Source organism: Clarias gariepinus, chromosome 12 (genome assembly GCF_024256425.1).
Source record: "Clarias gariepinus isolate MV-2021 ecotype Netherlands chromosome 12, CGAR_prim_01v2, whole genome shotgun sequence".
Taxonomy (NCBI): Eukaryota; Metazoa; Chordata; class Actinopteri; order Siluriformes; family Clariidae; genus Clarias; species Clarias gariepinus.
In genome coordinates, this window is record NC_071111.1 from 17,477,715 (window position 1) to 17,503,957 (window position 26,243).

At 37.2% G+C, this 26,243-nt stretch overlaps 1 protein-coding gene across 2 annotated transcripts in view; it reads right to left on the reverse strand.

Moving 5' to 3' along the window:
• Positions 1-26,243, reverse strand: part of tbc1d22a (TBC1 domain family, member 22a) — a 181,443-nt gene that overhangs the window by 130,808 nt on the left and 24,392 nt on the right. For both annotated transcript variants that reach the window (XM_053508679.1, XM_053508680.1), the window contains exon 5: positions 10,875-10,945. In XM_053508679.1, coding sequence (XP_053364654.1) covers positions 10,875-10,945 — 71 coding nt within the window. The remainder of the gene's footprint in view (positions 1-10,874; positions 10,946-26,243) is intronic.

Genomic DNA, 26,243 nt, shown 5'->3' on the forward strand with positions numbered 1-26,243 from the left:
TATGGTCCATTTTTTACTGGTACTGACCGGCACAGAGAACAATCCTCTTTTACTGGTACTGACCGGCACAAGGTATGGTCCTCTTTTACTGGTACTGACCGGCACAGGGTACGGTCCTTTTTTACTGGTACTGACCCGCACAGAGAACAGTCCTCATTCTGGGACTGACCAGCACAGAGACCACACTTATTTACTGGGACTGACTGGCACAGAGTACAGTCCTTTTGTTCTTGGAACTAACTGGCACAGAGTACAGTCCTCCTTAACTGGCAATAACAGAGACCACACTGATTTACTGGGACCACCAAGCACAGACGAGCATCTTCTTTACCAGGACTGCTGCACACAGAAGCCACACCTCATTTACTGAGACTGGCAGGCATTGAAGCCTATCTTCACCATGACTGACAAGCACAGAGGCCTTTCTGCTTCACTGGGACTGACAGACAGTGCAAAAATTACTGAAACAGATACACTTACTTAATCACATCTGTCTTCCAATTTTTGTCCGGTACACTCTGACCTAAGATATAAGAAATACTGTGGAAATATTGAGAGCGCCAATTAGTCTTTGCGCCAGCAAGAAAAATATGCCTGTAGTTCAGTCATTTTGGTTAAAGTAAGACATGAAAAATGAATTCTTAGTGTTCAGTGTGCTGATTAGCCAGTCACTATCAGTCACCAGTAAAAAGGCAGAAATCGTCGCCTTTCTTATTCCGCGGCGAGAGAGCGAGAGAGAGCGCAGCAGATGTCTGTGCCTGAAAAAGAAAGTCTCTTGATAAAATAATTGATTGCATGGAAATCTAGAGCCGTGGAAATCCATTTATCACAGGAGACACTATCCCAAGTGGCCATTTTTTACCCCCCACCGCCCCGGACAAGTTCTGCACCAAGATGTATGCGTGCCAAGCGGCGATGTTCATGCCTGGGCTATGGGTCATTAGCATATGTACATGTAATTAAGCCTAATTGATAATGCATAATGTCGAGGATTCTGAGCTTTCAATGGGCAGACATGGTGAAGAAGAATGAGTTGCTGATTACTTTCAACACTAAAGGCTCTGAGTCACGAGGGAATTTTAAGGTGAATGCTGAGAATAGAGACGGATATTAACTGGCAGATCTCAGAGAGGAAAGTGTACAGGCTGCTACAATAATAAAGATTACTGTCAGTAAGGGTCACTCATCATCTACACCTACTGTAATACACCTCATTCTTAAAATTCTTACAAGTATTCAAACACTGTTATCGGCTTTGAAAAGGTCTTTTCTGCTTTATTTTGTGTGTGTGGGGGGCACAGATGAAAAGAAAAAAGTATTTTTGCATAGATTTAATAAAAGATGTGATGCAAAGGAGAACTGGTGATAAGTAGGGAGAAAGAAAAGATTTTATTTGATATTTGGTGTGACTTGATTTCAACTCTCATAATATTTTAAAGCATTTCGTTTCAGAGCCTAATTTCTCCCCTTCGTCTTTTCTCTCTGTCCCTATTTACAAGGACATATCGTATTTCTACACTTCTGTCCTTTGGCTCACTTTGCAGCTCCCATCCACAAAAATAAATGTAATTAAATAAATAAATAAATAAATAAATGCTGCGCACAGCCCAAAATACATGCCACGGACTGAACATTAAACATAGTGAAAGCTCTTTGAGCATCTTCTTTATAGCCACGTCTTTTGGCGCGACTAATTATAAAGCATCGAGCTGGGCCGTAACCTGACATCCCATTTGTTTTATCGGTGTTAGTGTGAAAACTATTTCTCCTGAGATTAAAGTGTACAGTGTGTGAATGTTTGGTGTTGCATCTTTTGGTCAGTTTAAAAAAAAAACCTGTTAAACTGAATTACAGCCACACATTTGTGCATAGACACCATGTATCTGTGCTTCTTCATCTTTTTCTGTATTTCTAATGAAGATACTCTTCTGCATGTTATATAACGTGCTAATTGTTCAAAATATAATGTGATAATTATGACTTTCATATTGGTGTTTGAGATGCTGCTACTCACAGAACCCTGTAGTTATTCCTCTAACAAATGATTTCCTTCTTCACACATTCCTGTTGTGTTTTTATTGCTTGTGAGACTGGCACCAGGAATCAATAATAATAATAATAATTATTATTATTTTCTTCACAGATTATTATAATAGAAATAATATGTTAGCTGTGGTTTATACAAATATACAAATAATAAAGAACATGCTGTAGAACAGATCTTTTGGGATTTAAGTTTTGTTCTCCCCCTAATACGAATGCAATACTGTACAGAATAATGTTTAACATCTTATTACTCCACAGACCTCTAGGACTAATCTAATGATTGCTCCGTGCCACAATAACAAGCAATTTAATGCACAAATGAGAAATTAGCTTTGAACAAAATGTCCTGTACAGCTAAAAACACCATAAACACTTCACACTAACTAGTCAGAATGAGCCAGTTTAAGCTTATCCAGTGTTATTAAACTATGAACCTGCAGCACTACTTGATCACAACAAATTAAACTGCTGAAAATGAAATGTAATACGAGAGTCTAATAACATCGGCTGTGTAGATTATTTCTCTCAGCATGCAGAAGGTTTCAGGTGCTTTTTTTGTTTGTTTTTTCATTTTTAATGTTCGTGCATCATTGATGTGATGTTATCTGCACAAGCTGCATCAATCATGCTCTCAGGTTCCTGACTGAAACATCAGTGTTTAAGTATTACTTCTTTTCTTTCTTTTTTTTTATTATTATAATTTTTTTTTATAACTGCCCTTTCATTCCCCCAGTCACTGTAAGTTTTGTCTCGGTTATGTGATTTCCTTCAGCGTGGAAGTAAAAAAGGCAGCATGACATGCTCTGGTGTTTTCTATTGGCCGAGCTTTTAAGGGTTGCAAAATCACTTGGACTTGACGTTAAACCTATGTTCAAAATTCAGCCTGACAGCACGAAGCCTATAAGTTGCGAGCCTGATCGATCGTTCTGTTTTCATCTTCTTCAAAAGCGCCTTCGTGTTGCGTAGGGTGCCTAGAAACGGTTCTGCGCGCTATGTGGTACGACTGTAGGAGCGGAGCGGTGCAGCTGCGCTCGACAGCGTCACTACTGTGTTATTGTCTATTCAGAAACCGATGCCCATGGGCTCTTGTGTTATAACACGTTCATGATAACCATTAAATAAATTACATGCCAAATATAAAAATCCATGCAGATCATTTCAACAAATTGGCCCAATGGATTAACAGCTCCAGACCTAACTGGCACGATTCCTACACTGACACATCATTTATTTCAGTATCCTGCATCGTTACTCCTAACATAACTTGTACCAATAGAACTAACTGTACTATGATATTTTTGATTATATTATATAGACTAAGTGGAACTTGGGATTTCTCCAATATAACATCCCCCCCCCAAAAAATTCTTACATCCAGGAGCAAAATCAATACAATAATAACACCTCGCTAACACACACACACACACACATATTGTTGGAGGTAATGTAAGTGAAAAAGGTAAGTGAGCCAGCTTGCACTGCTCAGGCCAGGTGCAGAGGCGCAGCAACAACAGGCAGGTAATAAATGCACCGTGTCAGTGGTGAGACAGCGAGAGGACACGCTACACATTTCCCAGCATGCCCGGCGAGCGGCGGGAGGCCTTCATGCTCTGGTGTACTGCTCAGAGTCCCAGGTCGGGCTATAGCCCTGCATCAGGCTCCTCTCCCAGCTGCTCACCGAGCACGGGCCATTAGTCAGAGGCGTCCAGGCCACATTAGCGAAATAGAAAACACTATTTAATCACCTGCGTGTGTTTGTCCCTTTATTTATTAAAGCACAGCATGTGAGCTGCTCCAGGTCTACAGTTAAAATGACTACGGAGCTTGTGTGTAACGTGCACCAAGTACAAGACTGTACTAAATCACGGATGATACAATTACAGAGTGCCTTAAACCAAGCACATTTAAACGACTTCATTAGAAGATACAAAACTTGTACGAACACAGAGCACTTTAAGTAAGTGACTGTAATTTGCATAAATAAATTAATCCACTATACAGTATAAGCAGACTGCTGTACATTTAAAGTTCATGCTAATAATGACTGCGCAGACATGGGCTATGTAATAATCTGCTTTTAAATCAGGAGAATGAGTGTTTTTGGGTAAGTGTTTAAAAAATAGAAAAGAGACAAAGGTTTAAAATTAGTGCGGCTCAGAATCTGGTAACATCCTGTACACGATCAATCTTTGCTATAGCCCTTCACCTGGAATTAATTCCTCTGGAATTAATCTTATCCTTAGCTGATTGGACAGCAGAGACAACTAGACTTCTGAAAACACTTTGGGGCTTCTTAGTTCTAGTGAAATACATTAATTCTATAGCATACGAAGACACTTTATACAGTATATAAAAATTCTGTGCTTTTAACTTTTGTGGCTGAGGAAAAACAACTTACAGGCATGGTGGGCAGGTGTCCCTTTACTTTTGGTCATAAGACGGATATATTTGAGTATAGTGACATTTAAATGGGGATTAGTTTTAAGTTTACTCAAACTTAAATTTCAAAAGACAGAAAACTAGGTTAGTATCTCACATTCTGTATTGCTCTAAAAGGCAGATCGTGATTTTCACATAATCCAAAACATCCTGATAAATATAAAACCACTTCTGCGTTGTAGACATTTCATTTATTATATACATCACGTTTTAAATTATGCAGTGACCAAGAAAAATCTCAAATTACAATTGTCTATTTTAAATTTCTAATGACGTCTTGCAAACTCTTGACAGTTTCTCAACCCGATTCGTAACGGAGCTTTTCCCACGAGGCCTCGCTTTAACTCAAACCCCGAGCTCCTCACTTATTCTCCCAGGCTCTAAATTAAAAGTAATTCTTCTGGAAAATTTGGGGGGGGAATTGGAAAAAAATATATATACATGAGCATTAACTTCAAAATACACATTAGTTATTAATCCTTTATTAAAACGAACAAAATAATTAGACAGTGATGCATAATGTGAAGCACGGCTTAAATGAAAAACTTTTTTAAAAGACATTTTTTTGCTTAGCGGTTACCACATGATTATTAGGATGTTAATGCAAATGCAATCAAGACATTTGTCATTTAAAATGCTAATAAAATACAATTAATCTGTTTTAGTTGCAAGCTGAAATGTTCAAATATATCATAAATGTATGTCCTGATTTTAACGTAAAGCATATAGTGCTTACAAAAATCAATACTACAAACAGTAGAGGAATAGTACAGTGAAAAAGTGACTCGTGTAAAAGCACTGCTACTACAGCAATCATTCGTATACAGTATATATATATATATATATATATATAAAATAATACAGCTGTCCATCATACAGCAGTTTGACCCTCAAGTCAATTAGATTCAACAGTTTGCCATTTTCTACACAATTCAATTCTATAGCATTAATGTTTAGTGTTTGATTTGTTTCGAGCCGCTATATGTCTTATACATTTAGTAAGTATTAAAAACTAATAAAAAGTGACTAATAAACAAGTCATTTTTAGGAGGGGTGATCCTTTTCCAAAATCACTGGTTCTGTTTTTTCCCCCCTCTAATTTTAATCTTTTACTTGGATGTTAAAAGTAAATACAACAGGATAAAACAAAAAAATGCACTGTCTTTATTTCAGGCTGCAAAGCAAAAAAAAAAAAAAAAGTGCAAACAAAATGTTTTTAAAGGGGGCGATTCCTTTCTATACACCCTGTACCTGATAAAGTACATCAGGCACGCTTATCTGTCTCCCCTGTCTTTGTTGCTCTGTCTACTGGCTTTAAAAAAGTTGAAATCTAGGTTTAAATGTACTATTTAATTTTTTAATCTATGATCAAGTTGATCAAAAAAAATCAAAACATACTATTTTTCTGTTACACTCTAACAGTACTGTATGAAGGTAAAACAGTAGCAAAACCCGAGAGCTTGCAAATTCGAATGTGAGAACTTGTAAAATGAATATTTGTATTTGTAAGTTGAAATTTGTACTCACAGCTCTGATGTGAAAAGCTGCATCTAACGATTTGCACACCTGTGTTTTGAATTCAAAGTTGCAGATTAACAGGCACAATTGTGTACTACACATTTATCTTTGCGCTTTACTTCAGTTTCGCTGTACAACCACAAGTCGGGGCTTACAACCTCTCAGATCTGGCAGTACAACCTCAAATCCCGGCGCTCTGACATTTTGCGATATTCCTGTAGCAAAACTGACTTGTGCACTTGTAAACGCGGGGGCGGGGCTGGGGTGGGAATGAAGTCATTTTATTGGTCAATGCCTCACTAATGAACAACGCCAGCCACAATGCAAACATTTGTATGCATATGTATCAGCTATTTTGTTTTTAAACACTTGGAATTTTTTTTTAATTAACTATCATTAGTTTTACTGGATTTTATATACCAGTAAAAGCGCAGCAATGCCGTTTAATTGGTTGGCATAGACGACCACCGAAACGGCGCGAGCTGCTCTGTGTAGTCTGTGACGTCATCGCGCACAAAACGTCCCACTTCATTGGCTGGCTCCAACCAATTAAATGTTCATTAGTGAGGCATTGACCAATAAAATGACTTAATTCCCACCCCAGCCCCGCCCCCGCGTTTACAAGTGCACAAGTCAGTTTTGCTACAGGAATATCGCAAAATGAGTAGCAAAAGTCAGAGCGCCGGGATTTGAGGTTGTACTGCCAGATCTGAGAGGTTGTGAGCGCCGACTTGTGGTTGTACAGCGAAACTGAAGTAAAGCGCAAAGATAAATGTGTAGTACATAATTGTGCCTGTTAATCTGCAACTTCGAATTCAAAACACAGGTGTGCAAATCGATAGATGCAGCTTTTCACATCAGAGCTGTGAGTACAAATTTCAACTTACAAATACAAATATTCATTTTACAAGTTCTCACATTCGAATTTGCAAGCTCTCGGGTTTTGCTACTGTTTTACCTTCATAGTACTGTTGCAATGAATTATGTACTCAGGCACTGTAACAAGGGGACATTGCAGTTTGTTTCTTTCTGCCTCTGTTATCAGGGAGGACATCTGGGACACCGTAAGGAGAAAAGAGAGTGAGGAGAGAATGACGTTCACGGCCTGTTCCGACCACAGAGATGTTTGCATAATGAGGCCGAGAGAGAAGAGTCTGAGTGGGAAAGGTTAATGGAATGTTTACGGCAGGTCAACTAGGGCAGAAAATGCAACTGTGTTTTATTGGGTTCCCACAGACTTTTACAGAACGACTTTCAAAATAAAATAAAAAAAGACTGGGGAAGGATGGAGTAGTCGAGCAGTGATGATTTCCCCTGCCAGCCTTACTCTCTCCGAGAAACGCTGGCCCTGCCAAGTGCTAAATACTGAACTACAGTAAACAGCCAATTGTTTCTCTTTTTCTTGCCCTTCCTGAAAAAAAAAGGTTTAAGGAATCAATTTTGGGAGTAAATGAAATGTTGATTTTTTTTTTTTCCCAAGCAAGGAACTGACAAAATAAAAATGATTTCTACTTAGAGGAGCACTTGGACAGCTTCCTGTGAGAGACGAGCGACAGGGGACGAGGTGATGAGAGGACTGGGGGGGTGTCGTGGTTTGTGTGCAGTCAGCAGGACAGGGAATCGATTGTACATTAAAGGAACTGTTGAAACAGTGACACCTCCTTCTGCTGCCTTCACTGAGCACCTCCGCACCCCACACACACACACACACTCCGCCCTCCCCAGTCAACCATCACTCTTGTTAAAGGATGATTTCCAGCTGTTTGAGATCGCTCCTCTGCTCGCACGCCGACACAAAGCTCAGACAAGAGACTCGGACAAATGAAGTCACATCGCAATCCACACCGGGCTCGATAGCGCGGATCGATGTGATTTGATTGAGCGGGAGTACAGCCTTGGGTTCTAGTCAAAATGACAGATGAGCTTGCCATAGGCAAATGAAGGTCAGACAGGTGAATTGGATGTTTGTGCATGAGTCTGTGTGTGTGTGTGAGTGTGTGTTTAGCGACCACACACTGATACAGGAGCTGCGCCAGAATATCAAACCTCTGCATCATTATAGTTGCAGACTGGCAATACATCAATCGGTGTGCCACCGCAGCATGATGCACGGCGCGGCGTGGCCCGTCTGCCATTGGGAGAGGCCTCCTGGTACGAGTGTGAACTGAAGAACAGACTTCAACCGGTCAGCCCTAACCCTCGAGACATTTAAAACCCACATACAGTATAAGTGTATTGTGCATTGCACTTTTGTTTTCACAACTGATCAAAGTGCAATTGAAGACTTTTTAAACTCTAATATTAGAGCCAATCTTTTTTTTTTAAATTAAATTTCCTAGAAACCCACTCAGTTAAAGGGCTGCGTGGTTTCTTTGTCAAAAAATCTGTACGCTTCAGACAGAACATTGTGTAACTTCACCTTGGTCACATTCATGCTGTCCTTCCTCTGTGTCAAGCTTATGATATGTCTCTCAATAAAAAAACGTCATGAATACACTAGAATTAAGAGAATAAATAAATCGAGGCCGACCTGAATTTCCGTAGCTGTTCGAATGAGGACATGCTTACAGCAAGAATGAAAAATAAAGCAGCCTTGCAGCAACAACAGACCCTTCAGAAGTCTGACATCTGATAGGTGTTGATTACTCTTGTATTAAAGCAGCTTGGAAAGCAATTTTAATCACAGGTTTATATGACTAAGTTTGTCATAAAGATGAAATTACTGAATTTATGGAAGGAGTCTTCAGTACGAGCCATTTGTGACCGCTAAGCTGGTCTTCAACTCTCAGGGAGTTTTTCCCTGCTTCTGTCAACTCTGACTTTTTACTCTGAGGTTTTTATTGCAATTTGTGCAAAATGTGCTGCTTTCTGACAAGCCATGTAACTGTCACTAAATTAGAAGTAAAGCTGAAGTTTTAGGTTTTCCACTAGGACTCGAAGATGTGGCAAAAAGAAACAAGTAGAAAAAATATTTTTTCATATGTATAATTCAATCTATGATTATGGAGCATTTTTAATGAGTTTATATTTTTAATAAACAGCAGGAGGAAGAGGTTTCATTAAACCACTTTATTTTTTTATCATCAGGACATCATTACATTACACATAACTATTAATGGATTAGCCATATAAGGTGACATTCTGTTGATAAAAATGATTATAACTAGAATTCTGCAGTAATGTAAGAGTAATTGAGCACATCAGGCCATACTCATATTGAACAATTCTACTTGAAAACTCATTATTTTCTAATACTAGCTTTTCTAATACTAAAATCTTTATTCTTTAGACATTAAACAAGTTAAGGCTGCATGAATCAGAATTTGGACTTACATGTGCTATAATAAGTTTAAATTCCATCCATATTTTAAAGGACATGGAGAATGTGTAGATGCTGTGATACCATGCAGGTAACAATTCCTTTAATATATTTGTGCATGAATGGGTCTTTCACCTCTCTAGACTAATTCCACAATGTTTTACCTCATACACACACACACACAACAGCAGAAAGATCGAGGACAAGCACAAATGCACCATGGCTATGCCCTTTAAAGGTCAGAGGGGCGGCCAGACATCTGCTTCCAAAAAAAAAAAATTCACCCATTTCACATTTCCACCATAATACCAAAGTATAAACTTGATTTGTCATTGAGATTCATGTAAAAGAGAAGCATGTTACAGCTCATGGAGACTGCTTTTAAATACTGCTGGGTAAAAAATAAATAGCAAAATGCAAATTTTTACATCATCATTTTTGATATAGTAATATTATAGTAATAATAATATCATACAATAAAGCCTGAAAGGCAGTGATGGCTCAGTGGTTAGGGCTCAGGCTCAAGCTGGCACTATTGGGCCCTTAACCCTCTGCCCCAGCATCACTGTATCATGGCTCGAGTAGTGTCAGCACAAACCAACCCGTCCTGACCTCTCTCACCAACAAGGTGCTTCTGCTCACAGAACTGCCAATCATCATTCTGTGTAAGCTCTACAGACTGTTGTTGGTCTTTCAGTTTCTCCCGTTAAAGGGATTGCGTCAACAAACCATTCAATACTCCTGGATTCCCAGAAACACTTCCATTTCCATCCAGAAACAATTCAGTGGATGGATTTCAAACCTGTTGTTTTGGGTAAAAATAATTTCTACAGCCTGTAGTGTTTAAAAATCCCAGGAGATCAGCAGAATTAGAAAATACTCAAACTATCCAATCTGACACCAACCACCAGGCTACAAACAACAGCCTTTAAAATCATATTCCGTCTCATCCTGATGTTTGATATGAACACTAATGAAGCCCTTGACTTGTTCCTGTGTGATCTTACACATTGTATTGATACCATATGATTAACTGATTAGATATTCGAGTATGACTATTAATACTATTAAAGTGGATCGTGAGTGAATTTTCCATATATGTTAATTATGTTCAATTACCACGTGAAGTGTTTTCCCGCGCTGCCGCAGGTGTTTCCAACTCTCCCCTCTTTATCTTTTCCTGCTCACTTTCCCGCAGCGTGAAACACCACTTTATAGACGTGTTCCATTTTATAAGCACATCAACCGAATTCATTGCATTCAAACAACCAGGAAACATTAAATGCTGCTAATTAACTTTGTGTCTTGTAAAGCTAAACACATGATAAAGCCGGTGCACCTGTGCAGCGACACCACGACGACGACAAAGCATTTAATGCGTTTGTAACAAGTTCCATGGAAGTGTGTGTAAACAAATTAAATATTCAAGTTCGAGTCTAAAAAACTTGCCTGTTTAGCGTTTGTCTATGTGGACGTTCGTTTATAAATAGTGGGCCGAGGAAGGAATAGCAGACTGGAGACTGAGTTAAAGTTAATGAACTGGTTTACTCACTGAGAGAAGCTTCCACGTGATGGGACGCACTTGCCGTGGGATTCCTGACCAGCTCAACTTCCGAAGCTCTTCTACAAGTGGAGGAAGGAAAGAATAAAATAAACACAATTACTTTTTACGGCATTTGACACCCTTATCCAGAATGACTTACATTTTATCTAAATTATACATCTGAGCAGGTGAGGGTTAAGGGCTTTAATCAAGGGCCCAACAGTGACAACTTTCTGGTGCTGGGTTTGAAGCTGGGACCTTCCGGCTAGTAGTTCAATAACTACGCCCTGCCCTGAACACATGTATCCTATCAATGTGAAGAAGAATTTATGCCATGCCCTATAGTGCGATTTTAGTTCTCAAGACATAGAGTACTGTATACGCGAGCTCAGTAAAATTTAACAGCTGTTTTTTTTTTTTTTATAAAACTGCACAAATCTGTCTAAAACTCCTGATTTTGAGTCATCACTCCAAATATTGACTGTATTTTATTACTCTTTAGTGCTCTTTATAGAAGTTTCTTTTATACAGAAATGTTTTAAGCATATTTTGCTTATGCCATATTTTTGTATGTGCCCAAGACTTTTGCACAGCACTATAAGTAAAACAGTTGTTAGGTTTTACTGAGCTTGCTGGAGAATATGAGTTCATCTGATAACTTTGTCACACTCGCTCCTTTCTATTTTTATGCAAATCCTAGGAGGTTTTTTGTTTCTATCTGAAAACTAGTCTTGTACTATTTTTTTTTCTTAACAGCCATGCATATATTCGCCTGTAATGATATTAATTTTTAAGTTATATATGGAAATACTAAATAAATTTGCACATAATTATGCAGACATGATAAACATATATAACAAAATTAGTACAGCATATAATATAGTGCCTAAGACTTTTGCACAGTACTGTATATGCGGCAAAATTATGCACCATAAAAGCAATTTTGACCTGTTAATACTTTACAGTATTATTTTTAATATCATTCAGTGTTCAAATCTTTAGCTAAAAACTTCAGCTATATTTGTTAGGGACAGTTGTGCTCAGTGGATGTAGACTTAATGCACAACTCTTTATACAGTACACTGCAAAGAATCTTAGCATCTTGACATATTCTTAAGTCTAGCCAAACTTATCTATAATTTTTTAAAATACTGTTACAACAAAACAAAGATAAGATTATTAAGCTCATTTGTGGTTAAATGAAAGATGCCTTCTTCTCTTGGCAGATAATTTTGGCAGATTGATTCTTAAAAGAACCAAAATTTTTTGCTACACTAAAAAAAAAAAAAGATACATTTTTAGTGTGTGTGTGTGTGTGTGTGTGTATATATATATATATATATATATATATATATATATATAAACAGGAATAAGTTTAATAATATGATTTTTGGTCTGTTGTAAACTTAAAAATTTAACAACAAATAAATTATAGATAGGTTTGGCTAGATTCGAGGAATATTTCTCTTGCTAAGATTTGTCATTTGTTTTGCAGTGTAAACTGAAATGCACATCAGCACTAAAATCACACATAATTAAATTTTTTTTAAAAAAAGGTTTCACCTTTTCAGTTTATTCACATGGATTAGCTAATCAATACAACTCAAAATTCAAATTCAATGTCTATTTTTCACATACACAGTCATACACAGTACAATATGGAGTGAAATGCTTACACGACTACCAGTGACCTTAGCTTATTAATAAGAAATAAATGTGAATAAAAAAGAAATACAACAGAAAATAAAATTTAGCTAGGTAAAATAAAACAAAAATATTTCTGTTCCACAAAGCAGGTAACCACACACTGAATTACAGAAGAGCTAATGCTCACACGATGATATGTTTATTAAGGGCATGTATAACTGTTATTTTCTGTTTGTTTGTTTTTTGTTTTTTTTTAACTAAATGCAAATTGAAGTTGAGAGAATACGAGGGTCTATTTAATTCATTCATTCATGCCTAGTTTCAATTTACACAGTGAGGCTCGAGAAGCTCCAAACCATTAACGGTCCATTCTGGCCGAGCGTTACGTGCGAACTGCAAATCTCCATCTCGTCACTCGTACGCGTGTGCAGTGTCGACCGATTCGTGCTCAAGAGCTGAAGAAGTAATTTAGGCTTAAACGACATAGCGAGGAGAAACGCGCTCTGTTTACAAACATACATATCCAACTTAAGTCTCAGTGCATTCAGTTAATGAGAACTGGTACATAAATACAGCTCCCTGATTAGCTACAGAATATACAACCTCATGGGATAACACTGTGAATATCCATCAGTGTTTCCCCTAGAAAGTTTTTCATGCGCAGTGGCAAGAGGATGAGAGGATGATTGGATTTGGGCGTAGACGCTAAACGCTTTGGTTATTTATTTCTCTCACATGAATTTTGGTTGGTATTTTCCATAAGTGTATTACAGAGTAGTGCTGTTTGGAGAGGCTAAGCCCCAAGCAGCGCCTTGTCTATTGCATGACCGTGGTAGAAAATATGACAATTTTTGGTACTATTGATTTTCACAACTACTTTGAAGGTTTCGATTCAACTCAATTCTGTTCAGTTTTATTTACACAGCGCTTTTCACAATGGTCACTGTCACAAAGCAGGCTTTACTGAATCGAAAAATATTGGAGTGAGCCTGAAAAGTGTGAGGAAATGTGTATGAATCATAATGATCAGATTGTCCCTGATGAGTAAGGCGAGGGCGATGGTGGCAAGGAAAAAAATCCCTGAGATAACAATAAGATGAAACCTTGAAAAGAACCAGACTCAACAGGGAACCCATTATTACAGTTGTGAAATATCTATTGCTCTATGCGTGATTGTAAGAGGCCAAGACCTTTATTCAATTACTGTGGTGTATTTTGAATTACTGGCAGTAGACATGTTATGTTCTAACAACTTGCACAAATAAAATAACAAAATATGTTCGTTGCTTATAATTAATTTATTTCTAAGATGCCTGAGTAATTTATTTTTGTTGACATAGTGATGGGCTGCATGACTGCATATATTCAACTAAAACAATATTTCTGTAATTTTACCTTCTGTACTCTTTTGAATCACATACAATGGAGGGCAAAGTACACAAATACATACATTAAATATTTAAAAGTATTTTAATTAAAAGTAACCATCCTCCATTTACACACCTATTTGAGTAAAAGTACAAAAGTACTTACCCTCGAAATTGCTTAAATATAAAATCTGCTAAGCTTATATTAGCTTACTTACAGCAGGTGGTGATATTCCTGCTTTAAATACCATACATCACTGGTGTTATGAAATGCAATGCTAGGAAGAAATGTAGTCAAGTAAAAGTACAGACACTTGATGTAGTGGAGTAAAAGTAAAAAGTTCTCCTTAAAAAACTACTCAAGTAAAGTTTAGATACTGTTTATGAAAGATGTACTTAAGAATAGTAATGACGTGAATTTACTTAGTGACCTTCCACCTTCCACTTGTGATATTACATTTTCACATTATCTATATGAAATGTTAATGAGGATTGTCAGGTCATTTTCCTATTTGATTGGTTCATATAGAAATAAGAAACTTTAAATGTCAGGCAAATACTGAATGTGGAGCCAACTTTACTGCAGTGAGCCTGTAGTTTGCATTGGCTCCAAGATAGCAAGTTAACTCAGAGACTTGGGAAAGAAATGTTTGGGGGGAAAAAAGTAATCTGGTATTAACGCATACTAAACTTTAAGCTGTTACATGTACTGTATATTGGACTACAGTACAATAGATATATATTTTTATTTGTTTCCTCTGCATTGAAGGATTTCTTTATTTCTCTTATTTTCTAATACAGTGGAACCTTGGATTGCGAGTAATTTGGTCTGCGAGTGCGGCCTTGAAAAGCTTTGATTAATACATGCAACATGGTGGCCTATTTATTTACCCAAATTACTCTTTTACGTGTGATTGCTGGAATATTCCCGTGCTATTAGGGGGGAAAAGAATTTAAGTGATAACCTGCTCATTCAGTACAAAGAATACTACAATAGTACAATTTTTTTTTTAAAGTCATCAGCTGACTTCATTATGCCAGGAATCGCTCAGCTTTTTCCATTGCTCCAAAGTCCAATCTTTATGCTCTATCACAAACAGAATAATTGATTTTTGAATGAAGGAGATTTTTTTATGGTCACACAGCTGTTTAGTTCCCTGTAATTTCTTCCATTTAATTTTTTTTTACAATGCAACTTGAACAACACATGTTTAATTGATCACATATGAGAGTTATTCATTTATTTATAGACCACCTTTCTTCTACAAATGTATTGGTTTAACACTATCCTTTAAGGTTTTAATAATGATGTGTGTCACAATTCTTAACTGAATTTCAGTACTTTTAGTGCCTTTCAGTAACTTTGGCCAAAAGGCCACACACTAAGTTTTCTACATGATAATTTATAACCTATATAAAGAGTTAAGATAAAAAATACTGTATTATGTTACAGAGAAAAGAAAAACACCTTGGAACATGTACAGCTTTAACACAAACTGACACTGGAGACTCCTTTCAAAAATGCTTAATAAACATCCTTAAAGTATTTTTAATTATAACTTTATATTAGTATTTTAGTTATTACATCACTGGATAATTACACAGGTCTTTTAAATATGTGTCCGAGTCAGCATACCAGTCATCCATAATGTGTTAAAATCAGTATACTATTACAAATTTAAAGCAGAGACGACTGTCACAGCCACTAATATTTAACACCTTTGAGCAATCAGATTCAAGCATTTAACAGCACCATGGTATAAGTAGCGAGGAACGCTTCCAGAAAAATCTAATTAAAACTTTGTCTTTAACCATATGAGAGCAGAAACGCACACAATGTAGTCTTGTCTGTACAAGTGAATAACTCTGCGATACATAATGAAAGTTTCTTTATGATAAAAAAATACAAACAGCCATCCAACTTTGCTACTGCACATCTGAGACAACAAAAACTGTGTTTAACACAAACTTGTTTTGTGATTACTGACATGGAAACACGCTGATCCATGAACGGTGCTGCGCGCTGATCCGAACGCGGTGAACCGTTACACTTTTCTCTTGAACATGGAGAACGATGGATCTGTCAAACGCTCTAAAAGCATAATTCATTTTTGTCATTACGAGCTATTCAAGTGTCATTGAGTTACAGGCCTAATCTCTTCGCACAACCTCTCAGCACTTGCTCACTGAAAGGAAATTGAATTGCCTTAAAAAAAAAAAAAAAAAAAACAGCCATTGTCGACGAATCGCCATTCTTCAAAAGCAGTGGTTTATTAAAACGGATCTTTTCTTTAAGCCTGCATGACAGCATGTTTCACTAAGATGTGATGAAGACCGTTTCCACTGCACGCAAGAGGTTATTAACATCAGCCTGCCTTCGCCGACTCTCAGCGTGACTGCTAGAGGGGAAAAAAAACTAAAGAAATGTAGTAGGATGACTCAGAGGACTTCAGTCATGACAGACTCGGATATAACACTTTGAAATCACTTTCAGTTTAACTAATGCATTAATAATGGATAACATCCATGATTTAAATGCAATGTTTTGTTCATAAAATATATATTTTTTTAAATAAGCATTTAAAATAGATCTAAAATAAACCTCCGAGTGGCACAGTGGTAAAGTGCTCGCCCTAGCATTCATGAGTTTGATTCCCGGGTGATGCTGTAACCTCTCGCAGCCTGAGGTCTAGAGAGCGCTGATTGGCCGAGGTGGTAAGGGAGGTACTTAGAGCTCCCACATAGCGCCGTCCTTCTACACGCCTTAATGTGGGAGCCCCCTAGTGACGGGGAGGAATTGGACACAACTAAATTAGAGAGAAAATCAGGGAAAAATCCAAATAAATAAAAAAGAAATAAAAAATAATTGGAATTAACCAATATCCGAGAGGAACTTTAAGGTAAAGTTTATTATTTTCCCCTTGACAGCATACTCTACAGCATTTTAGAATTCCCAATTACTGGACATTTTTTTATTACTCTATAGGCTGTTGTGTGCAAAAAAAAAAAATCCCTGGAGATTAGCAACTTAAAAAGTCCATCTGGCACCAACAACAATGCCAAGTCACTCAGATCACATTTCCCTCTATGCTCCGATTTGACCTGAATATTAACTCGAGCTCTGGACGTGCATGACTTGGTTTACTGCAGGTGTTCCTATTAAAGTGGCCAGTGAGCGTGTGTATAAAATGTGGTGATGAAAAATAGATTTACCTTGACGAGGTTCCACTAACAAGGGCCTGGTACCGCTGGGTGGTTTCATCAGGCGGGTAAACTGCGAGAGACAGTTTACCTGCCTGATGAAACTGCGAGAGACGAAGTGCGAGATGTGACGGCGATAAGGAAGTGACACGGTGAAGCCTGCTTTTAATGAGCAGCAGAACTTTATAGGGAAAGCACTCAATTCATTAAACACAGAGCCACTCAACGGTGCGTCGCCTCGCCTCGCACCTTTGAGCCCTCATTGGCGCTGTCAGACACAGAAATTAGCCAATGAATCTTCTGCCCTGGCGCTTAATTAAACTATCTGTTATATTTCCTCTACGCGACATTAATCTCGCAGTCGGCGAGGAAGAGGAAGAGGAGCGGGGGGAGAGAACTCATGTGTTCAGTTCTCCCTCTCGCTGTGTCGGTGTCTCCCCCAGGAGACCGCGACCTCGAACGTGGCCTTGCCCGCGCGGCCGGCTGGGATGGACGCGACCCGAAGAGCATCTGGGTCTGGTGCAGGCACATCTGTCTGGTAGCTACAAACACCACACGCTGCTGGGAGGCGGCAGCAGGACGAACCACGTGCCAACTACAACCCTTCAACACGACATTTGTGGGGGTTTTTTTCTCTCAACAGCAGTGCGACAGGTGCTTTTTTTCCCCCGGCAAGTATCCAAATGCACATGTGTGTCTGACGAAGTGTGATGGAAATGTGAAATTATTTCTAAGGCAAATAATAGGCTCTGATTGTGCACTGCGTGATCCTGTTCAGTCTGGTTTGTGTGTTTCACAGCTTCAAGTATGGCACAAGAGTGCAGTGAGGTTTTCGACTGCGAGATTAATAAAAATAGAGGATTTATTTGAATTCATAAACACCAAACTTACTTTGAATACTGGTTTCACTGGTTCATATCACTGCAAGACTGCATTTGTAAACACTGAAAATATTATTTTTAAAATTTGCTGAAAATTATATTAAAAATAATTTAAAATAAGAATGCTTTATTTTTACTATTACTATTGACACTTTTGTTATTGCATTTATATAATTTAATTTGATCTTTACGCTAAATTATAACAACTACTATACTACTACTACTAATAATAATAATAATGATAATAATAATTCCTTTTTATTTTCAAACAAAGTCGAGTAGATCATTAATATGATTTAAACATAAACTTTGACATTTCATTTTCATTATATTTATTAAACTTATATTCATATCAAATCTACATTTCTTACCCACACTGGGATCAATTTAAAAAGTCTTCAATATTTAAGGTTTCGCTAAATAGTCCTGGGCAAAACGGCCGCAAATCAATACCATGATTAACTGAACATTTTACCCCTGACTATCATTATTATTTGCCCTCAGTTGCCCTTACTGATAAGTTCTGTACTGTAAACATGCTCAGCTATTAAAGCTGGGATATTTCTTTCTAATTAAAGGGCTCTCCTCCATGTTGTCCCAGACTGGACAGGGCAAAATCATGTGACTAATGTACATGGTACTATGTGATTACAACTGTACATGAACACACACAGTGCGGAAAGTATTAACATAACGGATAATAAAAATTAATTAACTGATATGAGTCCTGAATGTCGGTATCGATTAATTTTTGATTCATTGTCCTGGCCTACTTCACACTATTTTTAGGCTGTTTTAAGTCCTGAAAAGACTTAAGATTTATTAACTGACTATATCCTTACTACATACTGTACACTGTACTAGCAGGGGATTTACATTCTACCATCATCCGAGTACAAGCACCCAGTACAGTATTATCGGAGATCACGATAAGGGAAAAAAAACGTCTGGGTTTTTTTGTTATTGTTTTTTTTAGGCGTAATTAAATACTTATTGATCTTACTGTATAAACACATATATACACACACACATATATATATATATATATACAGTATGTGTGTGTGTGTGTGTTTGTGTATAAAATGGCACTAGACAAATTGATTGACTGTAGTATATTGTAACATTACTTTTTTTCTTCCCCTGTACAAGACAATGCATCTGCCTACAAAGTCACAAAGGTTTCTATCCAGGAAGGATGAAAATAATCAGAGGACTGTAGAGCTGGTCAAATAACAGCATGTAATTTAGTCCATTATTTTCCTATGGAAAGTAGAGGAAACACAGTGACACTGGCAATCAGAAAGGAAATAGTATTACAGCAGACCCAGCATCTAGAAATTGTAGAATTACTCTAAACTGGACTGGAGATTACAAATATATAAATACAAATATTTTCAAAGTGACAATTTACTAAACTCCCTCTGACAAAACCAAAAACATTAAGACTTACTTGGCCTTACATAAACGTTATGAAATAATTGTTTCAGCAATTTTTTTTTCCTTTATCTGTAGATTATTTGTTTTTACATTGGTGAATATTATTAAAGTATTCCCAAAACACAAATGTACTGTATACTGTATATTATTATTATGATAATTATTATTTTTTTTTAGAGCTCTGAACAGAGAAAATCATCGCAAAATGCTTGAAATGTATATAATTTTTTTTTTAAACTAAGCACCAGCGCACTGACTCATTTCCAACAACTGGAACAAAACTTCTAACTCCCACCACGAGCCTGTGCAATATTTTGTGCTGTTTTAAGATATTTTTGCTGTGCACAGATCCACAGAGGCATTCCTCAAAGCCACCTGTAAGGGAAAAAAAAAAAGCCTCTTCCTGATGAGACACATCAGCATGATTGTAATTCCGCCTCTGTGTCTTAGTGTTTCTATTACTTCCCAGCTGTAAAGTGGTCCTCAGTATTCAATGAACCGCTCTCTCCAGAGTGACAGACTTACAACGGCTTCTCCAAACCCGAGATGTGAAGATCGAGTGCGAGGACGACTGCATGAAAGGGTTAGGATAAAGATTTGCCGAGAGAAAATTTGTGTGAAGTCAGCATCCAGGGGCATGGGCAGGACCGGAAGGAGGAGAAAAAAGCAAAGGGAAAGAGAAGTGAAAGACGTACTTCATTTATCAGGAGTGCAGAGGGCTGTCACTCAGAGGCACCGTAGTGCAGCAGTGAACCGAGTGGAAATATAACTACTGAAAGACTGCAGTCGAGGCATGAAGGGAATTTATTCAGTCTATAGGCAGAGTCTAAAAGTGAGAGTCAATTTGTTATGAATAATGCATTAGCCTATATAGAAACAACATATAATAATACGTACGATGCCTGTGTAGTTTAAAATAATTTCATATTTGTCTACATTTTATTTGATGTGTTTTTTAACTTCAGGTCGGAGATGATGAGTCACATGCAGGATCTTTACACTGTGGATTAAAAGCAATGTAGATCTAAAAAAGACACAGCTATAAAATCGCTTACATTGTCATAAATTAGCACTTTGACATTATAAGCTGAAAGAAAACTGATTGTAAGGACAAGCTGGTAACTGGGAAGGAAAAAAAAGAAAAAGGCAACAATGAGTTTCTGGCTGATCATACACCGTGACAACACGTGCAACAGATCACAAAACTCATGGTTCGGGTCATATCATTTCTCAGATCAGCAAAAAAGAAAGAAGGATATATACGAGGGGCGTTCAAGTCAAACCGGGACGTGTGAAGCCATTTTTTCGTGAATTAAGCTGTAAAACTGGTTGACATTTACAGAAGACTTCGAGCACAGTATGGTGATGAGACTTTTAGCCGCAGTAAAAGGTAGCCGTCCTTTGCAGTTGTTTTTGTGAACATTCAGTGAGTGATAAGCCTCTTTCTTGACAAACATTGAATAACTTGGCTGCCGCATCCGCCGTACAGTCCTGACCTCACTCCCAGTTATTTCCACATATTTGGACAATTAAAGGAGTTCCTGGAAGGCCGGCGTTTCAGACATGAAGCAGGAAGTCCTATCATGGCTACCTTGATGGTATCCGCACACTAGTGAAACTCTGGGATACGTGCATTAGTGTAGCCGGGTATTGTATAGCTTACATATTCTATATCATAACTTACAATAATAATAATAATAATAATCATAATCATAATGTTGCTGTTTATATCTTGGTGATTAAAAAATGTGGCTAATGTAAAACACAGCACACCCATATATAATCAGGTAACTGCAAGATTTCTAGTTTAGAGGTCATTCAATTTTTTTTTTTTTTACTTTTTTGTTTTTTTCTTTAGTTTTTTATCAAAGTGTGTGCGGGTTTTCAGCACGGCCTAGTGGGGATCTAGCAATCCTGGCAGCACAAGACAAGTAGGAGTGAACAAAAATACAGTTAGTACATGTGAGAGAGCATGATTCAGTGAAGATATCATTTGTGCTCAGGAATGGGTCCAAATATACAACACCATACTGTGGCAATAAAACTTTATTTTCCACCATGACGGTTAAAACTTCCAATTAATGCATGCTGAATTGTGGGGAGAGATCATGGATCAACTCCATCTCTTATATCACTAGTAACAATCCTGCTGTACCGTACGCTGTAAAAATGTCAAATATAATGATCTGATTCATTCGTCACATCATCGGCTCCTAGTCGGCACCAAAGTGTGTTAAAGCGTGTATGACCTGTGTGTGTTATTTCACGAACCTGTTTCTCTTTTTTTACATGATGCCTTGTCAATTTTAAAATTCTCAATTTCTTTCATTTTTCAGTCTGTATGAAAAGGCCCTCCGTCAGAAACGTAAGCAAATTTTGACAACCCGGCTCGTGGCGATACAGCTGTAAAGTAGCAGCTGCTGCTCATAATTAATAGTCCATATAACGACGAGATGCGAGTTTTGTGTATCTGTCTAACGCCATCATGAAGGCAGTAAAAGTTCGACTCTAAAACCCTGTGAAACAGAAGTGCGGTTAAGTCAAATAAAGGACAAAGTAGCACACGGCACACTCGTAAAATAATGGGAGTCTTGTAAAAAGATACTTTGCTGTATTAGCTGATGCTGCTCTGGAGAATGAAATATAGTCCAGGTGGCTAGGGAGCATACAGTAAGACCCTGTCACTTCCTCCACGCTTTCAGCCTAACTGCACTGCTGCCTTTAATTGATTGCATTATAAATTTGCCTACTTTTTCACACCGCTTGCATCATTATGCAGGAACAACGCCTCAACACCCAGTGACACCACTGCGTATAACTAAATAAAATTACTAAAAAAAAAAAATAAAAAAAAAAGGAAGAAAGAAAGAAAGAAAGAAACACTCCTCCCTTAAGTCTGAGGAAAGTTTTTCTGCACTTCAGGCCCAGCAGGGAGTAGATGTAGATGTCGAATGAAATCTGTGACCAATGCGGAATGAGAGCATCGCGATGAAATTCAAGCTGAGCTCCTGAGCTGCTTCATGAGAAGCTTATGCGCTTATGGGCTGTTAGTCCTAGGATATAAGGAACCAAATCTGTCTGGCATTAAACTAATCTCATACACTCATACGCCCACACTTTAAGACATTTAATAAGAAGTTTCTCATCTACCGGCCCATGATTATGGTTCATAATGAATATTTCGCACACAGGAGATTGCCAAAGACTTGAAGATTCATATTAAAGATGTGAGGGGAAGGATATCAGTGTTTAAACGGTATTATGAGATTGCAATCAATCACCTGAAAATGAAAATATCTGGCTTTTTTTTTTTCATTAAACTCTTAAAAGTACAACATAAATAGGAGCCTGTATTGGAATAAAATTAAATTAGCACATTTGTATAAAACATTAACAATGCTTCCAAAAGACATTTTTTTATGTAATCCTGTAGGAATACTAGGCTTCCTGAAAGATTTTTTAGAGGAATGTTTTTTGTTTGCTTGTTAAGCCACACATTGACCTATGAATCATTCAAGCATTAAAAAAACATCTAACTTTAGGCATGATCCAGTGAGAAACAGATGCAGATAATCAGGCCAGTGATTAATATACTATATAGTTTAATACATGATGCTGAATGCTAAGTGGTTGGACCGGACGAGACGGGAAATGAGGTTGCTGCCGAGGTTGTCAAAGTCAAACATTTTTCCCTTTTTATTTCATCTATATAATTTAATTTAATTTAATTTGATGGGAGGAAATAAGGGATGCCTCAAGGCTTTTTGAATATATGTGTGGGGGGGGGTGTACAAGTTCCTAAATGCTGCAAAGAAAAAAAAACATCTTTCAAAAAGTTTATATTTATCAATTAAGAAAATGGAAAGTAAATAAGCAGAAGAGAAATCCAAATCAAATTAATATTTGGTTTGCCTAGCCTAGAATTGCCATTAGTTCATCTAGGTACACTTGCACACTGTTTTTGAAGGAACTCGGCAGGCAGGTTGTTCAAAACCTCTTGGAGAACTAATCAAGGATGATCGGTTCATGCGCGCTCCCTCAAATACTTCGGTCTCCTCTGTCCAAATCCTGAAAGACATTGGCTGTGTGTTTGGCATCGTTGTCTGGCTAAAGAATACATTTTGGAGCCAATCAGACACCTACCTGTGGAGTTGAGTCATTGACGACACCATTAATTCTGACCCAATCTTTAACTCCACTAAATAGTGTTAATAACCACACTTATTGTACCGCTCTCCAGCCCTTTGGCAAACAAGCTGCCTCCAGCTACAGCAAAATATTTAAATATTTGACTCATCGGTCCGGAGCACCTGCTGCCATTTTCTTGCACCCCAGTTCCTATGTTTTCATGTATAGTTGAGTCGATTAGCCTTGTATCGACGTATCCAACAATTCTCTTATTACACTTCTGGCAAGACTCTGAGTCCCATTTTTTTCTACCAGTTCTTTAATGATGGCCCTGCTGGACATCTTCTGATGTCAAAGGAAAGTGAACATGAAGTGCGTTCTATCTGCTGCATTAAGCATCCTTGGGCGACCAATGCATCAACAGTCCTGAACATTGACCTTCTCTTTGTGCTTCTTCAAAATAGCTTGAGCAGCAAATCTTGAAACCCCAAGTTGCATCAAAATCGTTGCCTGGGAGGAGTGACCTTGCTGATGCAGATCCTTGTATCTTGTTGCTGTGCTCAGTCTTGCCATGGTGACCTGTGACATGTCTTCCTCAACCTCGCCGTAGCCGCACACCTTGGCTGTTCCTTACTCGGTTTTAAATCTACGACACAGATGTTTCTGTTTCAGTTAATGACTGTATTTCAAGCTACATTTAAAATTAATGATCATTAACACCTGCTTGGTGTAACTGGATTGTGCAGGCGTGCAAAAGACTTGCTGATGCTGGTTTGAAGCCAGAGGGTACGCTCACCAAATACTGATTCCATTTAGAGAAATTCATTTCATTTCTTCTGTTCGCTCACTTTGCATTTTGTAACTTAATAAAAAATAAACAATTGAATTACATGTTTTGAAGCATTCTTAGTATAGACATACACGAGTGAGCCACCTGCATAGCCTTCATAACCATCGCAGCATATTTGGCTCATCCTTCATGGCCTCAACCGTGACCAGTTTTCATCTGAGCATTTTTCTTTCCCCCATGTTTGCTGAGTCTACAAACAGAATTTCATAAGTGGTTGCTGTTTTTTGTTTTTTTTTCCAATAATGGCTTTCTTCTCACTGCTCTTCAATAAAGCCCAGATTTGTGGAGTGACTGGACAAGGACTGTCCTGTGAACAGCTTCATCTCTCTGAGCGCTGGAGCTCTTAGACTCCTCCAGAGAACAAACAGTAAAAATGTTCACTTTTAGCAAGTGACAACAAGTAAATACATTAAACTGAAATACATTTTAGTGAAGATGGTGTAGGAACGCCTGGTACAGACCGGCACTTAGTAATCTGAGAAATAAGATTAAAAAAAAAAAAACTTATTATAAAAAATATATCATTGCTTGTGTAAAGGCAGGGCTAGGATGAGTCGAACATACTCAAAGTGATCATTGTCTTGAGTAGATTTCGCATATTCTTATATTGTCCGTGTTAATCCTTAGTAATAAATCAAGCAAATTAAATTAACTAAAACTATGTTTGTATTTAAAATTTTTAAGTTTATTGAACCTATAATCTTTTACCTGCATTATTTGCTTGTTATTGATTATACAGATTTGATTCTTAAATAAAATTCTGGCCCAAATTTAAATCAATTATGCGGCCGAATATATATATATATATATATATATATATATATATATATATATATATATTTTTTTTTTTTTTTTTTTATTTAAACAATGTAAAATCAAAATTTAATAACAGTTTAATTTACTTACTAGGAAATGTGTATATATTCAGCAGAGCTGCGTTAATCAATTATGCAATTTAACTAATAAATTAAATTAGGATTAATAAATAAGTTTTTCCTTCGGAATCGGATTCGGAAATTAGAAACCGCTTTCATATTCTGTAGCTTTGTATTTTTATTTTACAAGAATATTACGTCTCGTTAAAATGCTGCCAACTACTAGACTGTACCTACATGTGCAGTGACAATAAAGTTGAATCTAATCTAATCTAATGTGAAGCAAATGCAAAAAAAAATCTAAGATTAATGCTTTGTATAAGCTCATAGACTGCTTTTGAAAAAATCGCATCAAATTAATTTGCCAGCCTACGATTCATAGCTCTAGTATTCGGAGTTGGGGAATACACATACTTAAGTATATTGTCTGGGTTCCTAATTCAGATTTTATAAATTACTAGTGTATAGTTCATGACATAGTGCTTGCCAGTTTTGTCTTGAGTATAAGTGCTCTTCATAAATTAACTTGTTTTTTTTGTTTTTTTTACCAATATGTTTTTATCTAATTAATCCCAAAAAATCTGGGATAAAAAAAAATGAACACTGAAAAATGGAAGTAAACAGCTATTGTTTTTTTTTTTTTACTTTGCTGTTAAATGTAATATAGTTTAAATAGTATGTTAAACTAAAACACAAGAAAAATATTTGGGGATATTATAAATGGATGATGTTATTAATTAGTAGCATAATATTTAATACTAGATGTGGCCGTGAATTTGCCTGCATGGAATTTTATTGCATACTCATAAGCACCTTTTTTAAAATGTACAACGCCATCTGTTGAGTTTTGGAATGAACTGAAAATCTTTACGTGTTACGGTGAAGTGCGCGGAATAGATCGTGTTTATTAAGTAGATTTCAATTGCACACTCATAAGCATGTATTAAAAGATACAGCAGCAGTTGTTGAATTTTGAGATAAAGTAATGATTT